This window comes from Numida meleagris, chromosome 1, assembly GCF_002078875.1.
Source record: "Numida meleagris isolate 19003 breed g44 Domestic line chromosome 1, NumMel1.0, whole genome shotgun sequence".
In the NCBI taxonomy this organism is placed as follows: domain Eukaryota; kingdom Metazoa; phylum Chordata; class Aves; order Galliformes; family Numididae; genus Numida; species Numida meleagris.
Window position 1 is genome coordinate 142269764 of NC_034409.1, and position 16584 is coordinate 142286347.

At 40.6% G+C, this 16584-nt stretch overlaps 1 protein-coding gene across 2 annotated transcripts in view; it reads right to left on the reverse strand.

The window, feature by feature from the left end:
- UBAC2 (UBA domain containing 2) overlaps positions 1-16584 on the reverse strand; it is a 92742-nt gene that overhangs the window by 21642 nt on the left and 54516 nt on the right. For both annotated transcript variants that reach the window (XM_021416115.1, XM_021416125.1), the window contains exons 5-6: positions 7957-8080; positions 6068-6115 (exon numbers count right to left, since the gene is read on the reverse strand). In XM_021416115.1, the coding sequence (XP_021271790.1) occupies positions 6068-6115; positions 7957-8080 (172 nt within the window). The remainder of the gene's footprint in view (positions 1-6067; positions 6116-7956; positions 8081-16584) is intronic.

Sequence of the window (16584 nt, forward strand, 5' to 3'; positions counted from 1 at the left end):
ACTTTCCCCAAATAGATCATCATCCAGAGTGTTTTAAGCTCTAGAAAGTCATCAAGCGAAGATGCTGCAGTTACGTTTACACTGATAAAATGGAGAATTTTTGGCTAGCAACACAAAATGCACCTTAGTCGTTTTCTTTCCATCCCTGTAAGAAAGGTCAACTTCCTCCCCCCTTCCCTCATGTCTCTCCAAGGAGACATTTTTAAGAAAAAGGAAGTAACTGTAGTTTCTCTTTTTCACTAGGTAGACCAAACACGGAAGCTCTCCAAGATTTTTCATGACAAAGACACGTATGCTCCACTACTAAATGAGACATTTTAAGTTCTTTACTTGACTGACATTAAAGAGAAAAGAAAACGGAGGCAGACTGGTATCAAAATTATGTGAAAAATTATTTTGCTTAATAGTTAGAGCTTGACAGAATTATCTACCTCCATGGCCAAGCACAATCATTACAGGATCTCAAAACATTTTTTCTGTATGTGCAGGCATAGATGCACTGCTGTTTCAGCACAGTATATCTATCCTAACTTGTATTTTTGGCCTTTGGATAGGTTCCCCTTGTGTCCCTGCTACAGTTCTACAGGCAACAGACATCATACTGCTAGCCAAACCTCTGTACATAAAAAACTGTCAATGCCTCAGTGCAGACATCTACAATTTAAAAGTCTACATATCAGCTAGTAATTTAAAGCTGGCTTTATAGTCGACAAACAGAAACAGAAGTTGCTGAGATGTGACTCATTCTACAGCAGAAGTCTTCAAAATACACACCCAGCTGAATTACTCTCACGGATTCCCTGTCAAATCAGTGAAGAAGGAGGTGCTTCTAGGACATAACTCACCTCATCCTAAGCTAACTGTAGCACTATAGGTGTAAATGCACAGCTAAGAAAGGTTCAGGAAGCAGCATACTGCTTCTTGTGCCTGTTACCTGATGTAGGAGTATATGTTGTCAGCTAGCTGTCCAGACATGAGAAAGGTGTCAAAGCTCCCACCACAAAGGAGATCTTGTTAATAAAGTCAGCAGACCACACCCCAAAGCCAGTCATCCATGGTCACTCAACTGAATATTGACTTTTGCCCAAATGCAGTCACATCATGTTAGTTTTGGGTGGGATCCAGCAAATTTAGCTGGATATCTGGATATTTGTACCTGTCCAAAATTTAGCACAAGCAGACAGTGCTTCTTTCTCATTTCCTAATCCCTCTTACTCTAGTGCTGAACTTCCTGAACTGTTGCCAGCACATCAAGGGAAGTGATCTTTCCTCTCTCTTCTTAACTCTGGCGAGGATGCATCTGGAATACTGTGCCCAGTACTGCAACCCTATGTACAAGGAAGATACAGGCTGGCTGGAGCAAGTCCAGCACAGGTCCAGGAAGATGATTAGGAAATTAGAGTGTCTTTCACAGGAGGAGAGGCTGAGAGAGCTGGGACAGTTTGTCTTGGAGAAGAAAAGACACGGGATTTTATCAATGTATACAAAAGCCTGAAGGTAGGGAATGAAGACAGGGAGCCATTTTTTTTTTGAGGTAGTGCTCAGTGATAGGACAAGAGGCAATGGTCACAAATTCAAGTCCATGAAATTTAATCTGAATACAGGAAAAAAAACTTTTACTGTGAAGATAGTAAAAAACTAGAATGGGTTGCCTGGAAAAGTTGTGGAATTTCTCTCCGTGGAAATATTCAGATTCTAATAAGACATAGTGGTGAACAATCTGCTGTAGCTGACTCTGCCTCATCTGGCGGGTTGGACCAGATGTCAACCTCAGTGCAACTTTTCAAACAATCTGAGAATTACAACGTGACAAAATATAACCTCATATTTCACTCCTGCAAAATTATTCCAACGGGAAATATCAGATGAGAACCTGGGAACTTCATTTTATTTTTTAAGAGGAAAAGAGGGAGAGAGGATGAGCCGATGTATATGTATGCGTCCAGTGCAACATTCAAATGAATACTGTTTTCTAAGGCGTTTTGACTGATTTAAAGAAAAAACAGGCAATTTTTTTTTCTGAGCTTCACTAAACTAAGTGATATGCACTGCAGGGAAACACTTCTGTAATCAGTTAATGATTACGGAACTTCTGGTTTCAAGTGAAATGAAATTAGGCTGTATCTGACTTTCACAACAGATCTGCTCCTCTAAACTGAAGCTCCTAATTTTATGGCATTAAAAAACTTATCATAAGAAACAAATCTGGACTGTATGTGCCAAGTATGGAATATTCCTGGCAAAGTAAACTGCAAGAAACTAAGTTAGAGTCATAAACAATAAGAAGACTAACACTGCAGGCTACTTATTAGATCCGATGTGCAAATTTGTTTAGAGTATACTTCTTTTTTCTTTCTTTTCTTTTTTTGTAAATAAACAATATGCATTTATACAGCATGCTTTACACAACATACTAGCAATGGAAACTTCTAGGGCCACAATGACATACCAAAAGAATGGAAATTAAGAGGTACTACAACTTTATCTGGAGAGTAAAAAGTTGACTTTAACAGTGTATTCATATGTTGACTTAAAGTTAGTTACCTAGGAAGATACATCTTATGTCAAAGGCAGTCACACCAGACCTTCTGTATTCTGATAACAGAGTATACATACCCTAGAATTCCCTATCACCAGGCATATTACAACAACGCCTACCTGTCATACGCCTACAGTCACATACATGTGCAAACACATACAAAAACAAAAACTTTTTTTTTAAGTGATGGATCCCTCAAAGCCACAGAAAACATGAACTTACGACATTCTTTTACATCCTGACATTTAAAGATAAGAGCATAGAATCATAGAATTGCTCAGGTTGGAAAGGACCTTCAAAGTCATCAAGTCCAACCACAACCTAACCATGCTGCTCTAACAACCCACCACTAGATCATGTCCCCAGGCACCACAGCCAAACTGTTTTTAAACACATTCAGGGAAGGTGACTCAACCACCTCCCTGGGGAGCCTGTTCCAGTGCTTAACAACCCTTTCTGGAAAGAAGTTTTTCCTGATATCCAACCTAAACCTCCCCTGGCGCAACTTGAGGCCATTTCCCCTTGTCGTGTCACCTGTCACCAGTGAGAAGAGACCAACCCCGCTCTCACTACAATCACCTTTCAGGTATTTGAAGAGAGCAATAAGGTCTCCCCTCAGCCTCCTCTTCCCCAGACTAAACAGCCCCAGTTCCTCTAGTCTCTCCTCATAGGGCATATTCTCCAAGCCCTTCCCCAGCCTTGTTGCCCTTCTTTGGACCTGCTCCAGCACCTCCATGTCCTTTCTGTACTGAGACGCCCAAAATTGAACACAGTACTCGAGGTGGGGCCTCATCAATGCCGAGTACAGGGGCAGGATGACTTCCCTAGTCCTGCTCACCACACTATTCCTGATACAAGCCAGGATGCCATTGGCCTTCTTGGCATTAGCAAGGATGAATACAGAAATCTGTGGTGCCACGTCTTGTAACTAAAAAGACTGGTCTCATTTAAGAGCATTCATTGTGTGTTAAAAATACACAAAGTGAGAATTTCAATAAACCTAAAATGGGAACATCCTGAGGAGAAAGTGGGAAATTGAAAACAATTCAGAAATCATGCAGGCACCATCCATTTTAATATTCCAGATAAGCAGAAGTGCAGTGAAAGCTAAATGGCAGAACAGCATCGCATACATTCAGCTGTATGAGTATGTAAGCGATCTTCAGAAAAACACAGTGAAGTGTCTAATGAGCAGTAAAGTGACTACATTTCACACCTGGCTGACTTGGTATTTGTGTGTTTGCTAAGCCTGTTCTCCAAGAACACAAAAATTTAATTCAGTAAAGTATAGTATGTTAGATAATGCCAACAGCAGTAACAATTACAAAAATACATAGGGAGCTGGAATGACTTAACCCTGATCTGATAACCCTAGCAGTTCTGTAATTGTACACATACATGTGTTATTCAGAATCTACACTTGTAGTGCTAAAAGATGCCCTTACAGTGTCTCACATTCCTCTTCAGACTACTTAATGTACTAGGAAACATCACTCCTTTATCTGTTTTCTCAAGACACACCAAATCATCATGACTAACAGATGAGAAAATGAGACTTCCTGTTCACAAAAGTATGATAGATATGCTGTGTAAAAATGGTTGAAATTCACAACATGAACTTTTTTTCCAAATTGCAGCACTTATTAATTATCTGCATTTATTATGGCTGAGTGCAGGTATCTGCTTGTTGCAGAAAAAAAGTAAGACTGAAAAGAGCCTGATGATGACTTAATTCACGCTGACTGAAGTCATATGAAACTTTAAATATCTTTTTTAAAGCCTTCCTGTGACACACAGAAAGCTCACTTTATTCCTAAGGGCTTATACCTATGCAGAACATACTGTTAACCTGCAATTAAAAAATGATCATTCATGAAAAAGAATCCTAAGAAGGCTGCATTATGCATCTGAATAAAACTGTACATTAAAAGGCAATTAAAATAAGAACTGGAATGAAAGAATGCCTGACCCATTCTTTCAAAGTCTGTATAACCAAGTATGCACACAGTTCCTACTACCAGGAAAGAGGGGGTTGAAATGCCTTTCCTTTTCTTTTCCTCTCCTTTCCTTTCCTGCATAGTGAACACCTGTACAAAAGGAAGGGCTATTAAAAGAGCTAGAAGAGTAACAGGAAGGGTAGACTGTTTGGAGGAAGTCACAGACTTTTAATTGGGCTCAGAGGAATGTGATGGTCTCCAGGAGGGGAATTCTGCTTTGTTAGTTACGCTGTTTTTATCTGTATTTATGGTAAGACCTAACTGCTGAGCAGACCACACCGTGTACTGCTCTGTCACTCATGTCAGTCCTCCTGCTAGCTTACAGAGCACTTGGAGTCCACAAAAATGGTAAGAGAACAAACCACTGAATTATAGCAGCAATATGTGACATATTCACAGGGATTTCACTCTGAGTTTACCTAAATTCTAATCAGTAGGTTCTAAAAGCAAGGGCAGAATTTGAGTTATTTGCAAGATTGCATCAACCTAATAATCACGGAATGGTTTGGGTTGGAAGGGACCTGTAAGATGACCCAGTTCCAACCCCTCTGCTATAGGCAGGGTCACCTCCCTCCAGCACCTCCCTCTAGACCAGGTTGCTCAAAGCCCCATCCAGCCTGGCCTTGAACGCTTCCAGGGAGCGGGCATCCACAGCCTTGCTGGGCAACCTGTTCCAGTGTGTCACCATCCTCACAGTAAAGAATTCCTTCCTAACACCTAGTCTAAATCTATCCTCTTCCAGTTTAAAACCATTTCTCTTTGTCCTGTAGCTACATGTCCTTATAAAATGATCTACTTTGGAAGAGGAGGCACTTTCACTGTTTGAAAAGCAAGTGGTATTTTGAGCCAATAAACCACAGGCAGAGCTCCTAATTTGTAAGTTTGTAAATTTTTTTTAAAAAGCTTATCAGCATGTAACAATCTCCAAGAGTTAGTACAATGTGTTTTAGCACTAAGTGCTTTAATACTAAGAACAGTCAGAAAGGAAAAAGACCACATCGACTTCATTTGAATGACACAAATAAAGTGATTTCCCACTCCTACTGCCTCTATCACAGTATGAAATAGCTATATACATGTGTCCTAGGAGGACAGCAAAACATGAAATCCCACCTGTAAGAAGTTAAAAGCTGCTTTCTGGAATAAACTTGAGGATTGCTAAAAAAGGACAAACACCAGGGTAAATAAAGTATACAAGCAAACTATTATAATGGGTATTTCTACCATTTCCACAACAGTTGCCTTTATAGCTGTGGGTCTAAAGCTATGCCTGTTACAGTAAACTTAATTGCAGGCGTCAGATAACACTGGCAAGCTGCAAATATTACCCATCTCTTTTGTTGTATGCCAGTTTATCGCCAGCCAGCCATTGCTTTACACTTTTGAAGTTAAAGACAAACTTTCTATTTACTGATACAATGAAAACATCCCTTGGTAATTGCAGCTCTTTTGTGAGTCCAAATGTACTGCACTGATTGTACATATAACACAGTGTTTTAGTTGACACAATTTTTAAAACAGTAGGACTTACCAATCCACTTAAGGCTAAAATCCAGATGTAGGAACCAGAGGTTAAGAGCTAGAAGGAAAGAGCAGAAATTTAAAATTTTAATTTTACATAGCTGTTGTTGCCTGAGCTACGATGTGCAACATTATATAGGCTATATACCTATCATGACAATGGGGAAAGTCACACATTTATTTCTACAAAAATTATGTTTAACATTAACAAATATATATTCCAGAAGTAGCAGAACTGGGAAAAAAAAAAAAAAACCCACATGGATTCAACAACTGTTCTTCTTCTACAGAACAATGCATTTTATTTTCATACAGCATACTAAGTATAACAGGATGTCAGTTATAGGCTGCACAGAAAAACAAGTCTGAAAGACAGACTGAAGCAAAGGAAATGACTCAGCAGCAGGAGAAGAGTTCCAAGCTGGGCAGTGCAAGTGAAGCTCTTAGACATACAGCTATAGAGAGATGAAGCATGAGCATCAGAATTAAAGAATTAAAGTTCTCACCCAGTGACATATTTGCAGGCTTGAAATCACAGAAATTGGTTGGAGTGAGTTAAAAAAAAAAAATCTAGATACGCCAACAGGGTGGGCCACCCTTTCTAGTAACGTGTACGTGACTCATCACCTGGAGAAGGTTATTCTTAGTTGGGAAAACAGGCTGAAAATTAGACTGATACTGGTTACTAAAATAGCTCTGTGAGATGCTGCCTGAATTGTGAGAACACCTTCTCTCTACGCTTACTACGGAAAGGGTGACTTGAGATAAGGGCAGAGTTTACAAATGAGAAGAAGGCAAATGAGTTTCCTTTGACCTCTGTGTGACGGCAGTGACAGTTCTGTATGCAGGAGGGAAAGACCCTTTGGAGATGCAGTGATGAATGCATGACCATGTACATATGAAAACAAGAGGCATGGGACACAGTGGAAAAGAGCTCAGACAGTACCATCATTTTCACAAGGATTGCAGTAATAGTGGTGGTGATGCTTTTGGAAGAGAGGAAACAATATTTCCAATGGATCAAGAAAACAGGGTGCTGGATCAAGAAAACAGGGTGCAGAATCGCAGATGAATGAAATGCTCAAGCAGAGCAGGAACCACAGTTCTGAAACTGACCGCTCATTCTAAAATACTCCGTACCACATCATGTAATTATGGTGCTTTCCACTGCTAGTTTTAGATCTATTTTTGAGCCCCTGGAATATATAAAAATGAGTACAGTTTCTCATAATTTCACACACCTCCCGATGCACAATTCAGATTGTGACATGAGAGTCATTTCTAGGCCACTGGGGGCTTACTACTGTATTTCTGAACCAGGTACCTGTATTTTTCCATCCACATTTAACATAACACTACTTGAAAGTGCTGCGCTCTATGTTACATTAAATTATCTGTCACGTGGCAATGGTTGGTATAAGAACAACAAATTTATATGGATGTGTAATTCAACCAAATCCTTGATTATTTACTAACGGTCTTAACCATAGAAAAATACTATATTCTATCAACAGCTTTGCTTGAGCGATATCAGACAAGGCTAAAATAAACAAAAACAAAAGTGCAAGCAAATTAGAAAGGTGAAAAATACATGTGTTTGTACCAGCTCCTGTCTTCATCTGGCTCATTTCACTGAACGCCCCTCAAATTTACAGAACTTTAATTTTATATTTTCCTATGCATGACAGTCAAGACTGAAGACAATGGAAAACCAGGTAATCTGCCCACCGCTTCAGCCCAAAATATGTATCAGAATATATTGTTCAATATTGTAGTTCATGGGAAAGCACTAGCTAGACACATGTGGAATCATGCACCTGGAAGCATCAAGAACACACATATAGAAATACTAACTGCTATTAAGTCACTAAAAGATGAACAAGCAAGTACATACCATACCTGTAAACCCAGTATATAGACCAATGTCTTGTTTGTAATAGAAAAACAGCCTAGTACTTGTGTCACCTGCACTCTTGGAATGGAGCAATAAAACGGTACAAACAGAGCAAACACAGGACCCAAGCTGCAAATAGAAAGATACAGATGGTTAATAAGAATGATACTAGAAATAACAGTATATAACAATAAAATATAATTAATCCTATGTACATGATGACCAAAAATGTAACACTGCTCTGCAAAAAAAGAGTCTTCCTCAGGAACTGGTGACTTGGTAATCTGCAGCATTCAGGATAACAGATTCATTAACAAATAATCTACTATTACTCTTTGGCAAATAAGCTTGCAAAGAAGAAATGGGTGATGAAAAGCATCTTATTTCCAAGTGTTCAGGACGGGAGGCAGCAGAGAAGGCAACGTTTTTGCTTTAATAGCTGATTGTTTCCATAAAATACAGCCCACAAAAAGAACAGCAGTGGTCTTCCGCATCAGAACAAAACATATTTGATCTGGACAAAAGGATTATATATATCCCCAAAGGTCAGGGAAATCACTTCACATATGAAGTTGAACTCCCATTATTCACCCAGGTTTAAGGTGCTACAGTATTGAAAACTGAATGCAGTATCTGAAATGGAATAATCAACAGTTTGATTTAACTTCCATTTTGCCAGCGACTCCCGTGGCCCTAGAAACATCTGAGATGGAGTTGGGAAAAAAAGGTCAGTGAAGGAAAATTCTTTTAGATTCTAATGGGGTGGCTGGCACATCTGTAAGCAAGACATTATCAGCCCGCATTTCAGACTACGAAGAGAGACCTTTTCCCTACCTCCAACAGAGCTTAGCCCTTAGCTATAGCTTGACACCCTCCATCCCAACACGTTTTTGCACAGGTTTGCCAGAATACTGCTCTGCCCAGGCTACTATATCCTGAAAACAAAGATCCCATCCAGTTGAATTCCCCCATCCCCTGACATCTGAGCAGTCCTGGTAACGTTCCCTGGTGCATCTTGCTGCAGTGCAGCAGGGAGCAGCACCACGGGCATCGAGCTCCAGCTAACAGCCAGGCTGAGGGGCTCTACAAAGCAGATGTCTGCGCCAGCTGGCTCCTCACTGCTTCTTCTGACAGAACCGGGATCAAAGCAGAGTTTTACATCATTTACCAGCTTATTAAAAGCTTCAAGACTTACAGTTTCCAAAGACGTTTACGGGACAGGGATCTTACTATTCTCAGTGGGATTTCCACACACGGCATAAATCAGGATACAAAAAATCAGAAGTGTTCACTCAGAAATACATTTCCCTTCCAGGGGAGCTACTGATAGGAGTAATGCTATATGAAACGATGGTCTGAATATTAACTTTCATTTCCTGGGTAACCACCAAATACAACACCCACAGCTATGAAGAAAACCTAATGATTAAGTATACAGTTCAAATACTTTTACTCATTTAACAGGCAGTGGCTTAAGAATATTTTGTTATCATTTTGATTGCTGTATTTGAAGTTCAGCTTGCTGAAAACCTCCCTCTCTGAGGACTTAAATGTTGCTTAGATAAGGGACATTAGAAACATGTTTAGTATCATCTGCTTCAGAGAAGGTCAGGTGCACGTGGATGTATGGAGGACACAAACTCAGGAACTACTGAAAAATGTTCAATTTTACAGAGCATCCCCCTTATGTAAACTGAGAGCACCTGTATAAACACACATAACACATTCTTAAAATAAACCCACATTATTTAAGTTGTAGGGGTTGACAGACACAGCTACACGACTGCCACTTAAAAAATAACTCTTCATCAGAACCGCTTCCATTGTCGACAGTATTTGCCAAAGTAAATCAGGATTCATAAGGAAAGAGAGAAGAAAAACAAAGAAAAAATAACTTTTCTGCTCTTAGAAAAGTCATTATAAATTATTTCTGTGTACAGAATCTGATTCTTTCTATTCTTACCAAATTACCTGAGGGAGTACCAAAATCATGGCATGCTTTTCAGGTTTTATTCTTTCTGTGATAAATAGTGACTCAGATTAAGAGATTTTGCATGCAAGAGTGCACTCAATCATAGAATGGGAAAATACAAAAGGGAACTTCTCATGCCTAGAATTGTATTTTAGAAACAGATTACAGAATGTCGAAAGGTTCCCTCAATGTTAATATTCACCACTAATGTCAGCAGAAAACATAGAAAGCACCATCCTAGATCGTGGTAGTGATCTGAGTAACTCGAAGTCCAGTGTTTGACACTGCTCTGTACCTAATAATCTTGAGGAGCTTGAGGAAACGTAACAGCAGATTTTTTTTCCTAAAACAGTAAGTTAGACACCATACACAGACAGATTTTTATAAAATTACTTATTTTTAGAAAGAGTGCTCATCTACTATAAACAGATATTACACAAATATCCATTCAGGTGTTCCACAAGTGCAGAGGGAGATGGCCAATGTTACTGTCAGGTCGATCTCATTATCACTGAAATGTCATGGTGGTCAGGCCCTAATGAATGGAAAAATGCAAATGCCACCACCATCTTCAAGGAGGTCTGGAAGATGATTCAGGTAGCTTTGAGCCTCACCTCAGTCCCTGGCAAAGTTACAGAGCAATTCTCTTAGAAGCCATTTCCAGATAAAGACAAACTGATAGCTAATAGCCCATGTTGATTTACCAAGGTCAACTCACGTCCAATCAATCTGATTAGTTTCTATGATGAGGTGACTGGCACTATGGACAACAGTCAACACACTGGAACACAAGGCTGCATTCAGGTACATCTCGACAGAGAAATGGGCTGACAAGAATCTTATCAACAAAAGCAACTGTGAAATCTTCCACTAGGGCTGGAATAACCCTGTGCAGCAGTATAAACTTTCTAGACAGCAGACTGTCACAAAAGAAGACGGAAAATCATTATTAGTCAGGAGTTCACCCTTGCAGGAATGGCCTTGGGTTGCATTAGCAAGCGTGTAGTCATCAGATCAAGACAGGTTCAACACTGCTGAGTGACCTTAATCACTGTGCCCACTTTTGGGCTCCTCACTACAAGAAAGGCATTGATATACTGAGGCAAGTCCAGCAGAGGGTAATGACGGTCCAGTACTTTACCAGGCTGCCTGGAGGTAGAATCAACATCCTCAGAAATATTCAAGACTTAAATGGACACAGCCCTTTGTAACCTGTTCCAGTTGGACATGCTCTGGGCATGAGATTGAACAAAATGATTGCCAGAGGTTTTATCTAGCACTAGCCTAAACAACCCCATTATTCTGTGAATAATCGAAGCCTTGTTCATGATGCTCTTAAATACTGGAGAGATTTCTGTATTGGGTTTACATAGCAGGGTTGGTATTGGGGGGCTGCAGTGGTGGCTTTTGGGAGCAGAATCCAGCAATGCCTCATGTCAGGGCAGAGCCAGCACCTGCTGCTGCCAGAGCTGAGCCATGAGTGGCACTGGCTGTGCTCTGGGAGAGCAGACTGAAGGAAGGGAAAAACTGCTGCGCAACAGCAGCTGGGATTGAGGAGTGGGAACTGTGAGAGAGCAGCCCTGCAGCCATTCAGGTCAGTGCAGGAGGGCAGGAGGTGCTCCAGGAGCAGAGCAGAAGCTCCCTGCAGCCCAGGAGAGGCCCATGGAGGAGCAGGCCGTCCCCCTGCAGCCCACAGGCACCACACAGAGCAGATCTCCTCATGCAGCCATGGAGGAGCCCATGGGGCAGCAGTGGATGGGGCCTAAAGGAGGTCACAGCCCACAGACAGCCCTGCAGGAGCACACCAGGCCTGAGCTGCAGCCCTTGGAGAGCAGCCCACAGTGGGGAGGAGAGCTGGAGGAGCTGCCGCCTGAAGATGGGCCCTACGGTATGGAGCTGTGTTGGAGTAGTGCTTGGAGAGCTGCAGCCTGTGGGAAGCCCACACAGGATTGGTTTTAGAAGGACAGCATTGTGCGAGGGACCCCATGTGGAGCGGGGGCAGAGACTGACCATGCAGAAGCAGCAGAGACAAAGTGATAAGGAATGACTGCAGACTCTACTCCTGGGTCCCCTGAGCTGCTTGGAGGAAGCAGAAGAGCCAGGAATGAAGTTGAGCCTGGGAAGAAGAGGGTTCAGGGGAGGTGCTTTTAATTTTGCTTTTATTTCTCGTTCTCCTATATTATTTCTAATTGTCAACAAATTAAACCGATCTTCCTCAAATCAAGTTTGTCTTGCCTGTAACTGGACAGTAATTGGTGACGGACCTCCCTGTCCTGCAAGGTTTTCCACCTTGTTATCCCCGCCATGCTGATGAGGAAGCAGAGAGAGAGAGAGCAGCATGGTGGGTACCTGGTGACCAGCCAAGGCTGACCCACCACACTTGCTGTAAATCTAAGGGCTGGCACTTAACTCTTTTCAGTGAGTTTAACTGTTAAGCGACATATGGTCAGATTTGGTATCTACTCTTATTGAAGGACAATTCCAGTTCTCCCTGTTCCTTCATTTCCCTCTTCTCCTCTTCTCTTTCCTTTTCTCTTAATCTCTTTTAATCTCATTTACCTTCCTTTTCTCTTTGCCTTCAAAGATCCTGGTCCCAGCCTTTTGTTCCTTATACTGACAAAAATAACGGGAACAACATGGTTAATTAGCACCCTGCCAATTAGCTTCTACTAGAAACTTGAGATATTCATGTGCAAAGAAGGGACGCAGACACAAACACACGCAGACACAAACATATGCCGACTCTAATTTCACTTTATGCCCACCTCACGTTTAGGAAATTAGTTTCAGTCACATGGGTTAGGAAATCACATTTTCAAACAGAACAAAATACTCTTAGGTCCCAACAGATTAAATTCTGAAGTCTCAACACTTTTTATGAACACAATGTCCACCTCAAAGGCCTACTGTAGTAATAGGCTCTGGAATTATTACATCCACATTTTGAAGCATGGTAGATTTCAGCATTTGCAGTGAAAAAAAACCCCACAGCAAAACAGAAGGGAACTTTTTCATGGAGGAAAAAAATGAAGAAACAATAACGTTGGAAAGAAAGCACCTGTATCCATTACCGTACAGACAGACTACTGACAGAGAACAAAGACTCGAGGATAAGCATTCACCATTGAGAAAAAACAGGTTACTCAGAGTTTTAAAGGGTGAATATTAAAAGCAGATTAAAACATTTAATATTAGTAAGTATATGTACAAAATATAGGAAACAATGGTTCTAAACCATAAGAACAAACGGGTAGCTAGCTACATGTTACTTCTGCAAAAATATCTGCTGTTGTCAATGGAAGTTCTGTGGGACCAAAATTTGCAGAAACAACTTGTTATTTTATTCAGAATGACTCACTACATTTACTAACTGCGGTAGCGTATTTTTCTTTAGTTCACATTATTTAAGTTCTTTATAAAAACATTAGCCCGACAAACCCACAACCGCATAGTTTTTTTGGGGACTGAAAATATCAGCTTTAAAAGCAGCAGCACATAATACAGAGAGAGTACAAACAGTGTGCTTTATCAGAAACTCAAGTTACCAAGTTTATTCAGTGCTCTATATTCTTACAGGCTGTCCAGACACTGCCAAACTATGCATAAAGTGGCAGCCTTTAATCTGGAAATGTTAAACTTTCTTGATGTCATCTCTTAAAATTGGGTAGCTCCCTGCCATACGACAGCCCTTGATGGCTGCGATCCTCTCGCTGATGGAGCCCAGGATGACAAGCACCATCCATTGCACCCAACCCTTCTGCCACATATGAGCAAAAACAGTAGGGTACATTACGCAATGCTGCATCTGACTGCCAATATTTTGTAGGAGTGCAGGAAAATGTAGGAAAAAAAAATATCCCAAACAAGACAGCCAAATAAAAACCTTAAGTGAAGTTGTGCATCTTGAGGGGAAAAGAGAGTTTCCAGCTCTCCATGGATATCTCGGCAGAATAACTGCAACTTTGGGTTCACTAATATGTGAACAATGAACCAACAGAATGCAGATATCTACTGCTCCTATGAAAGGTTTAGTTTTTAAAGACAATGCAACAATTTATTCCATGAGCTGCTTGGTTCCATTGTAAACCAGTATCACTTTCTTTTCTCTCCCTTACCATCAGCAAGATGATTAATCAAGAACTTTCCCCTTCTCCCGGCTAGAGACTTTCTTCTAATTTCAGTTTTATTTATCATTAATGAGATGTTACCATTGTCCTTTATCACTTTCTACAAACATCAGTTAATGATATCTCCCCTCAACCTCTGTCGTGCAAAGCTTAAGATAATATCTGCTACTCTTTCACAAAACCATTCTGCAACCCCTGTTAGTATCTGCTGGCTGACCTAGGGTAAGTGACTGTTTCTATACTACCAGTCTGCTACAATACGTAACATAAAAATTTTTCAATTAGGCTTTCTCAATATGCAGCCCTCATGCAAGCAATTTTTGCAGAACACCAAAGACTTATTCAGCTTATAGTACTGTAAGGATTAAAAAAAATAATCACGGTCCCTGTTCTTTCTTTAATATGATTAGACACTGCCAATCACATGAAGGCCAAAACCAACCAGTTTGGGGCAACACCAATGAAACCGAGAGGTATGAGAACAGCTGGCCAAACCATGCATCCCAGCTGAGGATAGTATCACAGCAATAACTATTAGCCCTGTTAATGTCAACTAGGTGTTACAGAGTCAGCTATCTCTGCCTACCCACTCACAGTTGCTGCTTTGCATCAGACATCTGCAGCAAGTGATCGGTAGTGACAGCTTACCAGGCAGCTCTGCTTTCATGACCGATCGCATTAACCAAAGTTTGAGTTCAGCAAGCAAGAGGAGCCTGCACCCTAAAAGGCAGGCTCTGCCAGTGAATTCCATGCTTGACCAAGTCTGGCACAGAAACTGGAGGTAGGCAGAAGACATATGAAGGCACGAGAAAACACCAAAGGGGTTCAGATGGCTATTCTGTTGAAGAAGTATGGTCAAACAGCTATACAGAAATTTTTAGTATCACAAGTTCATTTGGCTTGGGTGTTTAACTGGAAGTTCTTTATCCAGTTTAGCCTAACACATTTTATTTGGCCTCTGGAGAGCAGACAAAGAGTAAGACCGTGACTCACTGAGGAGTCATCACTTGCTGTTCCTCAAACTCAAGTCACTTGAGAAATAATGTTTGCCCGCAAAAGGACAGGATTCAGTTGCACATTGAGACACCTGAACTCTCCTGTAAAAAAAGGGAGTTAATTTTGGAAGGAAAGGCAGTTTTCCAGTAAAGAAACTGAACTGGGACTCAGGCTGGCTGGGTTCATTTTTTGGTTGATCCATAAACAGCTTGTGTAATTTCAGAAGTCATTTCTTATCTTGTATACTAGCTATCTAGATACAGAACTGTAAAGCTAAATCTAGTTTTCTAGATCTACTGTAATTGTAGTTTTTTTTCTAGATCTATTGTATTGTAGTTTTCTAATCTTTTGTAAACTGCTCAAACAGAGCACAGACTAAGCAAGCAGACAGAAAAATAAATTATCATAGGCATCATAACACAGCAGTCAAAATATTAACTGCATTGCTTTAATGTAACTATCTCTGCAAGTAACATATTAGTGTATTAATTTAGATGTTACTCTCCTTGCATGCCAAAAGCAAAACTGTAAACTTGTGCATTTCAATGGCAAAAACAAACAAACCACACTTTTTGACACGTGCCGTTTTTTGGTGTAAATCTTCCCACTCTGGGACAGTTGAATAGAGTGGAAGGATGCAATCTGTGCCATTCTGCTCAAGCAGTTAACATCGTATAAAGCTGAACTGGTGGCTAACGCACATGTGTGGCTCCATGGGCACAATCTAGTAATGCATCTTAACCAAAAAAAGGTAGTATTTAATTTTATCTGATCAAAGCAGGAAGCACATATTGGTATTATTTTTATAATGCAAAAGCTATTTGGAGATAAACATTTCCCTTAATGTGAAGCTGAGTTATTAATGTCAGCCCTTGAGCAAAGACTACTGCATGTCTCAAGAAATTTCTCACTTCTACCACAATTTGTTGCTGCTGGACAGAGAACCACATTGTGGTATTACTTTATGACGTATGGCGCAAGTTCCCTATGTAGTTTTTCTTGAAATAGTAATTAATTCTCACTACTTCATTTAAAGAGATTCTACACTGTGATGAAGCTAAATATTTAAAATAATTGAAAAACAAGGAGAAAGTCTACAATAGGCCCAGTAAGTTCTCTGAAAGACTTCCTGAACCTGGTTTTGGAAGAGAAGTGCCCCACAACAACTGAGGAGCTGGAAACACTTGATGAAGCAGTTCAGCTCCCTGGCATCTAAGGAGAACCAAGTCACGTCTGCAGTGGGGGTTCAGCACTGAAAATCACATTCTAGTGCCAACTAAAAATGTTCCAAGTATGCATAGAAGCATCTAGCAAGGCTCTATTTCATTTTGCTATAGCAAGAACACTTCCCATAAGACAAGGTGGGTTTAAGTTTGTCACTGAATCTGCAATTATTTAAGACTTCCTGATGAGACAGATATGTTACTCGAGATCTGATCATTGCACACCTCTAGCATGGCAGAATCAGCAGCAGTTGTGCTATGAGCGCAGCCAAGCCTTCCCAAAGCAGCATTCCATCTCTGCACTGGCTGGAGCCA